Source organism: Nannobrachium achirus (assembly GCF_963921795.1).
Source record: "Nannobrachium achirus genome assembly, chromosome: 3".
In the NCBI taxonomy this organism is placed as follows: Eukaryota; Metazoa; Chordata; class Actinopteri; order Myctophiformes; family Myctophidae; genus Nannobrachium; species Nannobrachium achirus.
The window spans coordinates 36,598,082-36,612,608 of record NC_137812.1 but is presented as its reverse complement, the minus strand read 5'-3'; the positions used below and the strand labels follow the sequence as shown (position 1 = coordinate 36,612,608).

Genomic DNA, 14,527 nt, shown 5'->3' with positions numbered 1-14,527 from the left:
ACTTTCAAGGTTTTTCTCTCTCAGAGCTTGTATATCAGCTACTTTTGAATAGCCATAAACACTAAAATAAAATAGACTATAAGTAGCAAAAGTAAAAACTCATTATGCACAATGCCCATTTCAGAAGCTTATAAATATTTATTTTTTTGTTCAAAATGTGTTTAATTATGAATTATCTAAATCTGGAGTATTAACTAGTAAAAAGTACAAAATATGCCTCTAGGATTTAGTGAATTGGCAACGGTATCAAATTGAAAAATTACCTGGACATGTACAGTACTTGAGCAAATGCATTTACTTAATTTCACCAGTGGGATATAGTGCTGCTTAATATTTGGGGCAGCTATAGCTGGGGGGGTAGAGAGGCCATCTGAGAATCAGAAGGTCACTGCTTTCACCCTGGGCTCCAACAGTCTACGTGTCAACGTTTCTCTGCGCAAGAAATGCAACCCCTAACAGCTCCCCCATCTGATCAGCCATGTGCTGCTAGATGAACCAGTAAAAGTCATTTCCTCAGAAACGTGCGCGCGTGCGTGCGTGCGTGCGTGCGTGCGTGCGTGCGTGCGTGCGTGCGTGCGTGTTTGGTGTAGGCTATAGGTCTCACCACTTTAACAAGCTGTGAGATGGAGACCTCAAACTCCACAGTGACGGGGTCGGAAACATTCTCCACTGGTCTGATGAACTGGTTATACCTTCGGAACAGTTTCCTGAACAGCCTGTCCTCTGCCTTAGAGGACAAAGAGTCTGTGGAGAGAGAGAGAGACAAGAGAGAGAGAGAGAGAGAGAGAGAGAGAGAGAGAGAGAGAGAGAGAGGGATGCATTTATTACAGTTAGTAACCTGCCTATTGTATTGTTGATATAATAATTATGTTACCTCTTGTCATGTGAGAATGACGTGAATCCTTAGCCTTCAGGTATTGAATCTGTACAGTATAGTAAGGTCACCATCAATATCAAAATGGGGCTCAGAGGAAGCACAGACCGCGCTCCTGCTGCATTCAAATATGTGTCATGCTTTAATGTGAATAATAATATGAATATTATGTCTTCATGTCAAGAATATGACAGATGTCTCTCTGACATGAGGAGTAATTATAGGTCACAGTGAGTCTGACCACAGTCATTCACAGCTGCTTCTTAACCCTTAAGTGCTGTTCGGGTCATTTTGACCCGTTTTACATTTTCATTTGGAAAACAAAGGTAGAAGTTTAAATTGTTTCCACCTGAAACTCACTGGCCTTAAAGATTCTTCTGAGATGAACAGGTAAAAAAAATATTTTTGCACTACACCCATGCTACACCCCCCTCATATTTTTTGAACCTTAAGTGCTGTTCGGGTCATTTTGACCCGGAAGCACAGATGCACAGAAATACACAGTATTATGCCAAAACAGAGACACACAGTCACCCCCACTTGTCACCCCCACTTCTAACACCCCCCTTCCGAATCCCCATTCCGAACCCTCCCCCCCCCCCCTTTCCGCACCACCCCCCCTCCCCACACTTAACCCCTGATGCACAGAAATGCAAGGAATCATGTACAAACACAGATACACAATCACCTCCTAACCCCTTCCACCCCTCCAACCCTCCTCACCTCGCCCTTACCCCCTCCCCTCCAAACCCCCCAACCCAACCCCCCCCCCCACCTCCCCCCCCCCCCCGCCACCCCAGATGCACAGAAATAAAAGAAAGCATGTATACTAACACAGACACACAGTCACCTCCTTCCCCCCCTCCCCCCTCCTATCGCCCTCACCCCCCCACACCCTTCACCCCCTCTCCTCCTCACCCCTCCCCTCCTCACCCCCCTCTCCTCCTCACCCCTCCCCTCCTCACCCCCTCTCCACCTCACCCCTCCCCTCCTCACCCCTCACCCCTCACTCATCTGAAGTTTTCCTTGTGACTGTACTGTATCTTAGGGGAAATTTTACATTATTTTACATAAACATAAGGTGCTGTAAAGTAACACTGTATTTCAGGGGTGCTGTGGATGAAAATGTTGTTTACAGGGGTGCCCTGAGACCAAAGTGTTTGAGAACCTCTGTCCTAGTGTATACGTTCAAGTGTATATTCATATGTGACGTTCATGTGTGTTCACATGTGTGTTCAGCTCTATGTGAGAATGATGTCCTGTTGAACCACAAGTATTCAATTAATGGGCATGTTGTTCATAAAAATATTGTCTGATTTTCATTTTGTCCTATAAGCATGAGCAATATTGCCCAGTATTAAATAAAGTAGTTGTTTTACATGAATTTCAGCTAAATCATTAAAAACGCCTAGCTCTTTCAGTGTTTAATATGATATAGCAAAGCAAGAATGCAAACATTTACCATATATATCATATGAATTGTTTGGTATTGAGTCAAAGTCAATGTATCATGATGATTTGTTAAGTAAAAATTTATATTAGTGTTGTTTTTTTTTTACCAAATACCCCCCGGGTCAAAATGACCCGAACAGAACGAAGGTGTAGTGAATCTGAACAGAACTTAAAGGTAATTGGAGACAATCTAGCTGATTGGTTTAATTAATGTAACATCTAAAACAGTTATCTTTCATCAATTGGATGTGTTTCTACAGAATAATAAGGTTCATAACAAATTCCAATCTGGCTTCAGGAAAGGCCATAGAACAGAAACAGCGCTTGTAAAAGTAATTAATGATCTTAAGAGTGTCCGCTGACGATAAAAATGTATCATATTCCTTGATCTAACGCCAGATAATGTCTGATATGATAATGTCTAACTAGCAACCTAGATCGTCTAAATAGGGCCCGTCTTTTGCACACTTGCATGGTGTGTCAGAGAGGAACAGGCATCACATCAAAAGAAAAGTGTCTTCACTTCACAGATGTATAGTTCAGATGAAAGTATATTTCATCTCATTGAAATGACACGTTCTGATGATGTGTCCAAAAATCCAACAAGAATAAAGACGCACTAATGTAGAAATAATCACTCAAACAAAACTTTAAAAAAAGAAAGAAAAAGTAGGAGCCGTGTATAAATGGTGGATATTTGAATGTGAATAAGCAATTCTCTTTGTATTCTCAACTCACCAGACTCTATCGGTGTGCTTTCATGTCACTTGAGGTCGTAGAAGAAAAAATAAACTCTTCCTATGAGTCTAAGGCTATATTTATACTCTGCTGTACAATGGTGTGACGCGAAAAGAAAAAAGTATGCTTGTAGATCGTCTATTTTCGTCTTGAACCTTTGACTGAGGATTCTTTGTGCCGATCCTGACATTCAGGGAAGGAGAAACTTTTTTTTTAACTTTTAGAATAAGACACAAGGAGAAAGAGGACGAAAGAGGCAGTCAGAGGTTCTGAAGAAATGACAAAAGAGAAAGTCAGGCAAAGTTATATACGTCAAGCTGAGCTGAGGGACAGAAGAGACAAACCTAGAATACTGAGTGGCCAGAAAGAGTTGAAGAGAAGTGTGGAGACAGTGAGAGAGAGGCAGAAAACGCACGCATGCACGCAGACACGCATAGCACACGTAAACGCATATACAGTAATATAGATCGATAGAGAGGGAGAGGGAGTAACTGAGAGACAGAGAGTCTTCTTTCAACACACCTCTCTGGCGTGTGCAAAGTTGTCAGGGATTTGACTTGATGTAGCTGGAGTGAAGACATTTCAGGTCAAGAGAGATGTGCACTTTTAAAACAAACCCTTCCCTTTATTTAGTGTCCAGGCACGTTGCACATACAAATCTTCTTCTTTAAGAATGCTGCAGCATACTGCTGTTAGTTCGCTTATACACTCCCATGCATTGTTTCTTTATTTAGAGAGAGAGTTGCATTCTGTATGGGGCCCATTACTACAAACTACAAACAAAAGATTGGGCAAATGGGGAAAAGAAATTCAATTGAGAATGCTAAGTTCTGCAAAACTATTATCCAGGTACAAATTAAAAAAAACTGTGAGCGATGCTATTTACTGTATGAGTTCATTTCACTAAGTATCAAGAGAAGCTTGGCCAATGTGACCCTGGGTGTACATACGGACAAAGCCAGATATTGGAGCTTAGCTCCTTCCAGGAGCACCGCTCAAAAAACAACTCTGAATGCTGGTCTGTATTATCCTTTACTTCTAAAAATACAAAAACGGATCTATACAATTCTGGAGTCATATTAACCCTTTAAGACCTGAGGCCGATTCTACAATTAAATGCCTTCCAAATCACAGTAGTTCTCACCAGGGAGTCAGGGACGTGCAGAGATTGTTAGAGAGGCAGGGGCTGACATTTCTAAAAGGGCTTTGGGAAGAAAATGCTGAAAATAGCAGACCTCCAAGCTCACAATGCGTCACACTGCGACGTGTTGTGAGCTTGAAGGTCGGCTATTTTCTGTGCTTGATATACCACAGTGAACTAAGCATAATCAAGTCAATACTGGAGAAGTGGAGTACAGCATGGATTTCTACACAGAGAGGACAATTCTTCAAGATAAGGTGCTGCATTCAAGTTCAGGAGAGTTTGGACAAGACAATTCTCTTGAATGCTGCCATCAGGTATGGCATGGAAAGAGGGCATTTGCATTTCTTTCACCATAGTAAAACTGCATTCATTGTCTGAGGGCACTTTTTACAGAGGGATAAAAGGGCAGGGGCTCAAGCCCCCTTTGATGTCTATGTGTGCACGTGCCTGGTTCTCACTCTTTCAAATGGGTTAAGAGTGCCTGTTACCGTTATAACGCCCAATTGCTTACCAGGAGTTGAACATACAGTAGGAGTCCCCTCAGCCAACTGGTCCTGAGGCTGGCTGACCTTTCACCCTCTGACATCACAGACTCCAGCCAGCCCCAGTACAATCACTCAAAAGATTAGACCTACTGTACTTAACCAAATTATAACCCAAGAAAAGGAACCACTTATCGAAATTAAATTACACTCACAACGCAAACTAGAAACATATTTGGCCTTAAACAGACAGAATACCAAGGCAGATTACCTAACCACAGTGACTGATAAAATGCTCAGAATGTCAATGACAATGTACAGACTGAGTGATCATAGTTGGGCAATAGAGAAGGGCAGACTCAGACAGACTTGGCTGCCCAGAGAGGACAGGCTATGTCGTCATTGTAATGATGGAGCTGTAGAGACAGAATTACATTTCCTAACGCAATGTGAAATCTGCACAAAGGGAGAAACTATTTCCAAATTGAGTGAAATAAATTGCCCTGAATTCCAAAGTCTGACAAAAAGGTAGACATTGCCATTCTTTCAGGGGAAAAGAAAGAATGCTAAATGTGTCACTTCCTCTCATAACAAAAGGGACAACCAGTGGGACATACACATTTAGACAGATACCATGCTCTACTTACCACCAGGTCTGCACAAGAGCCTGGTCGGCTCGAAACATTACAGAGTAAACTATATGTTTGAGAGCAGCGAATTGGTGTGCAGACTCCTTTTTGCTTATTCTTCTACCTACCACTGCCACCATAACTAAACTAAGACGCCTAGTTTAGACCTCGCGATCTCCATATGTGGGCCTAGAATCTCCATAAATGGGCATAAAAGGGACAAGGACGGAATTTATTTGGAAGTGTGACTCGCGTTGCGGCAACCACGCTGGTTGCCATGAGACTGACATATTATGTCCATATATGGGCATTCACAGATATGGGCTTAATATTGATGACATCAGGGATCTTAGTTCATATACAGTATGGGCATAAAAGGGCCAAGGACAGAATTATTTTTTTGTGGTTGCTATGACACGAGTCACACTTGCAAATTAATTCTGTCCATTAGAATTTTCCCCATTCAAGTCAATGGGGCAAATTAATTCACTAATACATTAATGGCCATATATGGAGCATGACATGAGGCGTGACTGACTGACTCACTGACATGAGGCAGAGGTTTTGATACTAAAGGTTTGAGTCCCTTGCTCTCTCTCTCTTTCCTCCCTCTCTCCCTGGCCTCCGGATTTCGGATTTCCAAAACGCAACGGATAAAACGCAGTGCAGTGTGCAACCATATTTACTGCTCCCTACGGTCGCAATAACCAGTAATTCATAACTAGTTACTTACAGTTACGAGGTACTGCTGTAAAAAATAAGTAACTTACAGTAGCTGCTTTACTAATTTCTGCATTATAAAAGTAACTAGTTACGTTACAAGTGACTTTTGTGTAACTTTTGTTTTGCTTCAATATTAGAGAGAGAGAGAGAGAGAGAGAGAGAGAGAGAGAGAGAGAGAGACAGAGAGAGGAGAGAGAGAGAGAGAGAGAGAGAGAGAGAGACCAGAGAGAGAGAGAGAGAGAGAGAGAGAGAGACAGAGAGAGAGAGAGAGAGAGAGAGACGACACAGACAGAGAGAGAGAGAGAGAGAGAGCCTGCATGTGGGGACATGGAGGTGCAGCCCTGTTCTCCAGCCTCCATCCTGTCCTGAATGGATGATAGTTATCCAGCACACGGCCTCTCTGCTGCCTCTCCAGGGACTGCCCAGACACTCCTACAGGGTCAACAGCTGTCCTTCTTATTTGGGGACAAGTAATTACAATCTACGTATTTAGGTACTGAATGATATCAGTAGATTGCTAAGAGAACATCCCAGAGTAGTATCTCATTATGAGGCGCAAATTAAAATGGAAATCAAAATGAATAAATGATGAATCATGACCAATATGGGAGTATGCGGGAACCTGGTTTGAGTCAATATAATGATAATTAATTGTGACCAAAGGTTGCCGTTTAGTATGTGAAACGGCACATCATGTCTCCGTCTGGACATACACTTTTTCACGGTCTGTGTTTGCTGCTCTGAAATAACGGTCTGACATCACTGTGATGTCAGTGAAACCACACAGAATCCCTTTTATGCCCATATATGGAGTTCCCTGGTCAACAATATTAAGCCCAAAACAGCCCATATCTGTGTGGCTGGTTCTACAGACAGGGATCTCCATGTATGGGCATAAAAGGGATTGTATGTATGATGTCAGATGTCATAGACGTCATAGGACTTTCACATAACAAGTAATAAGTAAGCATGTTTGGGCTCTCACACTCACAGCATATCTCCATATACAGTACATGGATCTCCATATATGGGTACCAGGGGTCTCCATATATGGTTAACATGGTCCGATATACATCACTGGGAAGATGGCCAAGACATGGCGCGACCTTGCCCTTTAGGGCGCTTGTATTTATTACTCTTTACAGTACATTTGGATAACTAGCATAGGCTGTTATAACATATCGTCGCTGTCGGGTGGAAACCTTGTATCTCCAAAACCGTTCGTTTCATTAAAAAAATATTTAAACTAGTGAAAACAGCCTATCTACAAGCACGCGGTGCGAGGCGTTGTGTGCTTGTAGATCTGCTGTTTTCACTACTTTTGTGCGACGGCCTTGTATGATGAAGCAGGGCTTTACTTTGCGAAAAAACGTACAAATTTGAAACTTGGAGATACAAGGTTTCTGCCCGACAGTGACAATATCCTCATGCTGCTTCAAGGCAGACTTGAGGCTGAGTCACCGTGGATATTCATCTGTTAACGATCAACCATTCCCCCCCCCCCCCCCCCCCTCCCATAGCTCTCAGAGACATCACACAGAAAGCACCCCTTCACTGCCCATCACCCTCTATTAATACATGGATCAATACCAACTGCTTCCCTCCAGGGGATCACTGGAGGCTGGCTGAGACAAGAGGGTTGGAGAAAAGGAATGGAAGGAGAAGATCTGAGGGGGGACAGAAGAGAGCTCCTGAGAGTATGCTGGAAAGAAAGAAAGAAAGAAAGAAAGAAAGAAAGAAAGAAAGAGTGAAGAATAGCCTAAAGAACCTTAGGAGACAGACAGACAGACAGACAGACAGACAGACAGACAGACAGACAGACAGACCAATAGACCAAAAAGGAGCCCAGCATTGGCAAAAGCTTTGGAAAACCTCTCTCCCTCTGGTTATATTTGACCATGAGGGACATCCATTGTTTTACTCGAAACTCGTTTTAAACATTTTGTCCCCTATCCTCGTCTGACTGCAAAGAGAGACTAATTGGTTTTGACAGATGAAAGAAAATCCCATAATTGAAGTGGACCTTTTGAAGAAGGCCCCAATGTCTATGAAATAGTACTGGCCCTATTACGTCAAGATCCGTCGCCCCAAAGGCCAGTAAATATCCCTTGTCATAGACACGGCAATGACACCACATACTGTAGTCACATGATGTTGTACTCCTCGTGACAGGAGCTGCCTCTTGAGAGGCAGAGGCTGTGTCCAAAATCATTCACTCATTCACTCCCACTCCCTCCCTATATAGGGAATTTTATGTAGAGGAATATATATTATATCTAGACTCTAGAGTCTAGAGGACAGTACCATATACTGAACTGTGAAAAAAAGAAAGACAATTAAATAAACCCACACTTTTCAGACACAACTTGGGTAACCGTTCATTATATCATTGCAATTAAAACGTGTCAAATCAATATTAGCATTTTTCGTTCAGGGCAATACATGAGTGTATATACTGTACAGTAAGGTTTGCAACTGTGACTATTGGTTGTACCCTATTTGTGGAATGAGTCCACTACATACTGTAGGATATATTCATTTTGAATATACCTGTACATTCGGACACCACTACAAAATGGCAAAGTCACTATATGAATTAGTAGCAGAGCATTAGTAGAGTTTTTTTACACAGCCAGATGGAAGAAAAATAAATTGGTGTGCAAGAAATTGGGAAGCAGCAGAGGTGATAAAACAAGACTGAGAGAACATTGGGACAGGCCAAAGGCAAAGCCTTCTAAAGATGTCACTCAGCAGATTAGCTGCTCTTTTAAGCCAGGCTTCATGGCTCTCTGTTTGATAGCTGTGCAAATTAAACCTTGACTAAATTAAAGTGATTTTCAACTTGGGTAGAACCTTGTTGGCTTGTCATAAATTCAAATATTGTTGCGTTATTTGATGATGACGATGGCACCAGTAGGAAAATAGATGCCTAGTTTTCACTTGCTGTCAGCTTGTGGGCATTGCTAACATACAGGTAAGTGGGTTTAGGAAATAAACAATGGAGGCATTCTGGAAACAATTTCTATTTCACCTATACAGTCCAACAATACAGTCTGATCACATTATCAAAATTTCACATTTACAGTGGTGGGTTCTGGGTTTAATGGTTTGTTAACAATATTTAGGGGCTTCCTTCCATGCAGTTATAATGTAGGCCAGGGCAGTCTTTCTCAACGGGGCGCTAGGGGGCATTCAAAGAAAGTCAGCAGGTACTCACGTCTTTGAAAGAGGGGGTGTTGAGGTGTTCTTGGGGATGCATTTGTGCTTCTTTTTTTATGCCAGTTTAAAATGCAAGTGCACATTTTCATCATTTCATCATTAGAGTTCCTCTCATTATCTAAAACTGCTGTCGAGTGAGGCATCCATTCTGGTGTAATTAAGGTAGAGAAATAGCCGGGAGTCTGCTCTCTGGCTGGCCGGTTTCAATCTCAATTAATTCCCCATCTTTGGCCATTCATAAAAACACTATGTTCGATGCAATGCACCCAATTACATATATAATATATATTTTGTTGTCCTATACCAAAGCTCATTATGTATTATTTGCTCTGTTTAGTGCAATAGAAATTAAAGCTTCGCTGAATGATCAGTCAGAGAGAACCTGTTGACTATTAGTTCTCTCATTCAAGTTTTGTACAGGTGTAAGCACACCAGTACTGAGCTGTCTGGGTTGGCTATTCAAGCACACATTCAAGCCTTGTTGTTGAAATATGTAATATAAAAAAGCTTGCCTTGCCTTGCTTTGCAACTAGGCCTGAGGTGCGTTTTCATGAAGCATTGTTACCAGACATTAGTCGTAGGCCATTACAGTATAAAGTTGTGTGATCGAATTAAGCTACATCAGTTGACCTGCTGTTAGAAGCATTGTACCCTGTAATCTTCTCAACTGCATCATCAGAGTCACGGTTACTCTCATACTATCCATTATCCAGCAATGGATTCAGCAAGTGTTTGTTTTGCAAAAGTGCACTTAACCCTATACTGTACTAAATTGAGCAGAGTTCCCCAGAGGTCTATACTTGGTACCCTCCCTTTTCCCTCTACACACATCTCTTTGCCAGATTTTTGAAAAACATATCACATATTTTTTCATGTTGTTTCATGTTGTTAACTCATTGTTAACTGCTCTTCTTTGTTTTACAGTGGAACCATTAGTAAGAATGCTTCTTTTTAGTCACCAAACTATCTTTTGTTTGCTGTTAGTGATCAATAATCAGACTAAATTAGACCCAATTTATAATTGTAGCAGTTGTTTAACACTAAATAACAAAACAGTGTATCCCTGGTGTATTTTAAAGTGATATAATTCTACTGCTAAAAGTAAAAAGCTTTTTTCTTTATCTCTCCCTGGGAATTATACTAATAATCACATATTCCAACTGTCGAGTTTAATATAAAATCTGTTATTTGGCATTCATTGAGATGTTTTCTATGTTATATAAGCAACACAGAATAATAATTAAACATTAATTTCCAAAGTAGAAATGTAGCCTAAATTCTAATTGGGTGTGGGCGGTGGTAAGGGACCTGGATACCGGATCGGGGGATGCTGGCCTAAAAAAAGGTTGATAACCACTGCTATAGGGGATACCACCAGCCTTGTTTTTCTACAGGCAGTTGGGGACAACTTTCTTGTAAAGATTATTCTTGTAGTGAAATTGCTAGTAAAAACTGTTTTAATTGGGATAATATGATTTATTATTGAAAACAAAAAACAAAAACAAAAAGTGTGTGATATTATTTTCATGTTGCCATAATTGATAACATGGGGGTTGTCGGCCCGACACAGGGCCAAACAATACCGCTTATAGGTGTAATATAATGTACCATGCCTGTCATAAGCTACATGTATAGCATGCCCAGGTAGCTATAATACCTAAGACTACCAAAGTTCAACACTGTTTTAAGCTTTGCGTCACTTCTTTCTATATGTGAATAACACTAACATTACATTACGGACTACTGATACTTCTGGGGAGTGGGGACTTGCCATGTAGTGACAGCACCAAGAAAAGTACGCTCACTGCTTTGCAAAACGATAATACTCTCTAATTGTATCCAGTGTCCACCCAGTTTTGGAAAGAAATGCTGGAGATTGTCCTCAGTCTGAGTGTAGCATTTTAGAGACTGACTCGTATCATTGAAATGATAACATTTTGTGTGATAATTGTTCACATTTAGTATTGTTTAAATGCTATGTGACCATTGTTGCAGATTACATGTTTTAAACTGATTTACACTATCCGTCACGCTCCATCAGATTGTATTTCACAGTCAGCTGCACAGAGCAGCTACATGGTCTCCATTTAATGTTCTGCATTTCTATATAGCTTGAGGAACTCAATGGACGAGGCCACCCTGTTCTATTCTGTCGCCCTATTGCTTTCAATGGTGTGTGCTGTGCTTGTTCTATAGCCTATAGCAACGTTATCCCAAGCACTTTGCCATATGTACTGTATTGCATTCGCCCATTCACACAGAGGCAACCATGCAAAGCATTAACATGCTCATCGGGAGCAGTTGGGGCTTCAGTGTCTTGCTCAAGGACACTACAATACAGAACCAGGAGGAGCCGGAGATCAAACCTGCAACCTTCTGGTTCCCAGGTGGCCATTCCACCTCTAGAGTCACTGCCACCTATTGTATGTTTTTATCATAACTGATCGCTATGTTGGAAACAACAATGAAAAAAAAGCTAATATAATATAATATAATATAATAAAATATAATATAATAAAATATAATATAATATAATATAATATAATATAATATAATATAATATAATATAATATAATATAATATAAGTAAGACTCCCTATTACAGGATAGGAATGATAGAGAAAAGAGGGGGTATAAATTAAATAGATGATGGTATGTTGAGGTTGGGACATGTCTCCTCTCCTAGTTATAATTGCAAATGCTCTATACAGTATGTCCATTGACATAACTCTTTGATTACAATAGCGCGTGTGCGCTTGTGCACGCACGCACGCACGCACGCACACACGCACACACACACACACACACATGCGCGCACACACACACACACACACACACACACACACACACACACACACACACACACACACACACACACACACACACACACACACACACACACACACACACACACATTTGATATGGTCAAGTGGATTTCACGTCAAGCTTCATAAAAGAGCCAATTATGTCAGAAAAAAGGTTATTTCTGCCCTCAGCTGCATTTTTGGTCCATCACTCTGCTCTCTCAGAACAGCAAGACTTCCACATGATTCCTCTGTCTGTCTGTCTGTCTGTCTGTCTGTCTGTCTGTCTGTCTGTCTGTCTGTCTGTCTGTCTGTCTGTCTGTCTGTCTGTCTCTCTCTCTCTTTCTCTCTCTCTGTCTCTCTCTCTCTCTCTCCCTCCCTCCCTGTCTCTTTCCGTCTTTCTTTGTGTTCTAACCCTACCCCCCCTGTCTCCCTATCTGTCTCTCTGTGTATTACTGTACCCCCACCCTCTCCCTGTCTATCTACATTTTTTCAAATTGACAGTCTAGTCTACCATATTCTCCAGCTTTACTTGCTAGTTTTATCATGTAAGGCTTACTGTAGGTAAAAATGTGAAGAAGTTAAGCTTGACTCTGTGATTTACCATATTCTATGTTTTAAACTATGTAGCACTGACATTCCCTGTGAATGAAAAGTGCAATACAAGTAATATTATTGTATTCTATTACAGTAACAAAGCTGTTCTGTAGAAGAGAAGAGAAGAGAAGAGAAGAGAAGAGAAGAGAAGAGAAGAGAAGAGAAGAGAAGAGAAGAGAAGAGAAGAGAAGAGAAGAGAGGAGAGAGTACAGTATGGTTGTAGACTATACAATGCACATAATTCAGTAAACAAAGTATAAATTATTCAGCTCAATAGTGAGGACTTAGTCATCACTTCCTGACATTGTAAACAATATATACAAGATGTTACTGTAACAGGTTAGGGTGACACACATGTACTGTATGTTTTCTCTTTGGGGAACACGTTACTGTATAAAGTATATGATAAATGACATTTTGAACGCTTTCTCATTCTGAATGATAGTCATGAAAAGAACAGATAAACAACTAACTGCACTCTGTCAAGGTGCCAAGTCTGCCTACTTGTGTCTTGTGCACCATGGGGCCTACTTGTGCGCCAGCAGAGCGCGCCATGAGTTGCGCTCACCAATGACATCACCAACGGCGATGACAGTGACATCACCATTGGCATCACCAGGAATGCTGGTCCCTCATTGGCTGTTAATGATGACGTTGCCAGACTGGTCCCTGATTGGGCAACGGGCTTACAGTAAACACACACGGCTACCTACCTACCTACATACGCAGCTGAACGCAGTACTTGCACGCTCAGCTGGCGCAAGTAACTAGAAAGACGCAATTGGAAATTGCAAGTGTGGTTGCCTTGAGGCAAGTACACTTATATACAAATATCTCTGTATCTGTCAGTCCTTGTTCCTATTCAAGCGGTACTAACCATTCCGTCCATATATGGAGATCCATGATGTCAACACTTCTCCAGCCGAAATAGAATGGCTTGTTGGTAGATTAGCCGTGAAATTTCTATTATTATATTATGATCTGAACAGCATTCATTTTACAAGATCCATCAGCGCAATATCATGTATTCTCCATCCCCCCACCCCTTCACGATTCCCTGTTGAAATCTCACCACGATCAGCAGTGAAATTCCTCAATCTGCATTGGCATAGAGTGGAGGTTTTGGACGAAGGCATCTTCTCCCCGTGTGTTTCGCGTGCGCGATCCGTTCACGTAAATGTGGGCGCAAATAATCCAAGTATGACTCTACAGTCAATGTGAACATTTTCGCTAGCTTAGCCCCTAGCACTCCAGCTATGCTAAGGCTAACGTCTAAACCATAAATGGATGGGAGCTGGGAAGCTTTAGCAGGGAAAGGACCTGACGTCACTTCCGCTTCATGTCAGAGGAGCCATGCGCTATCGATGGACGAGCGGTGACTAGGGAAGGCTAGACGATCGACGATCGACGATCGACGATTTTCGGATGAAAATCATTTATTTAGTTTTTAATGACCCAGTACGGTAAATTACGGCCCGGCTGAGACTCCATGCTCAGATGTCCGGTATAAAACGGTTTTAATATGGACATCTCCATACGGCTGTCAAAGTGTTAAGCCCATATCTTGGAATGCCCATATATGGACTTACTGCGTCAGTCTCACGTGGTCTATGATCTCGTCAGACATCTATGATGTCAGTAATCTCCATATTTGGGAAAAGTCATAAAAAAAACGTCATTACTGTATGGTAAGTCAATGGAGAAAATGTATTCACAAATAAATATATATAAATTAAACTATATAACGTATCTCTTAGCAAAATGCAAGGAATGCAAGGAAACGTTTCCCGATGAAGCAGGCCAATTTGACATATTATTGCCCAAGTGTGTGAAACCAAAACTGTGGGAGGAGTAGCGTGGCAAAAT

At 41.4% G+C, this 14,527-nt stretch overlaps 1 protein-coding gene across 1 annotated transcript in view; it reads right to left on the bottom strand.

The window, feature by feature from the left end:
- Positions 1-13,216, bottom strand: part of LOC308282216 (neuronal acetylcholine receptor subunit alpha-3-like) — a gene marked incomplete at both ends in the record, with an annotated part of 29,037 nt that extends 15,821 nt beyond the window's left edge. Inside the window, 4 exons of the mRNA XM_080722561.1 lie at positions 605-744; positions 7,637-7,709; positions 12,754-12,768; positions 13,166-13,216. Coding sequence (XP_080578687.1) covers positions 605-744; positions 7,637-7,709; positions 12,754-12,768; positions 13,166-13,216 — 279 coding nt within the window. The remainder of the gene's footprint in view (positions 1-604; positions 745-7,636; positions 7,710-12,753; positions 12,769-13,165) is intronic.
- Between the last annotated feature and the right edge of the window lie 1,311 nt (positions 13,217-14,527).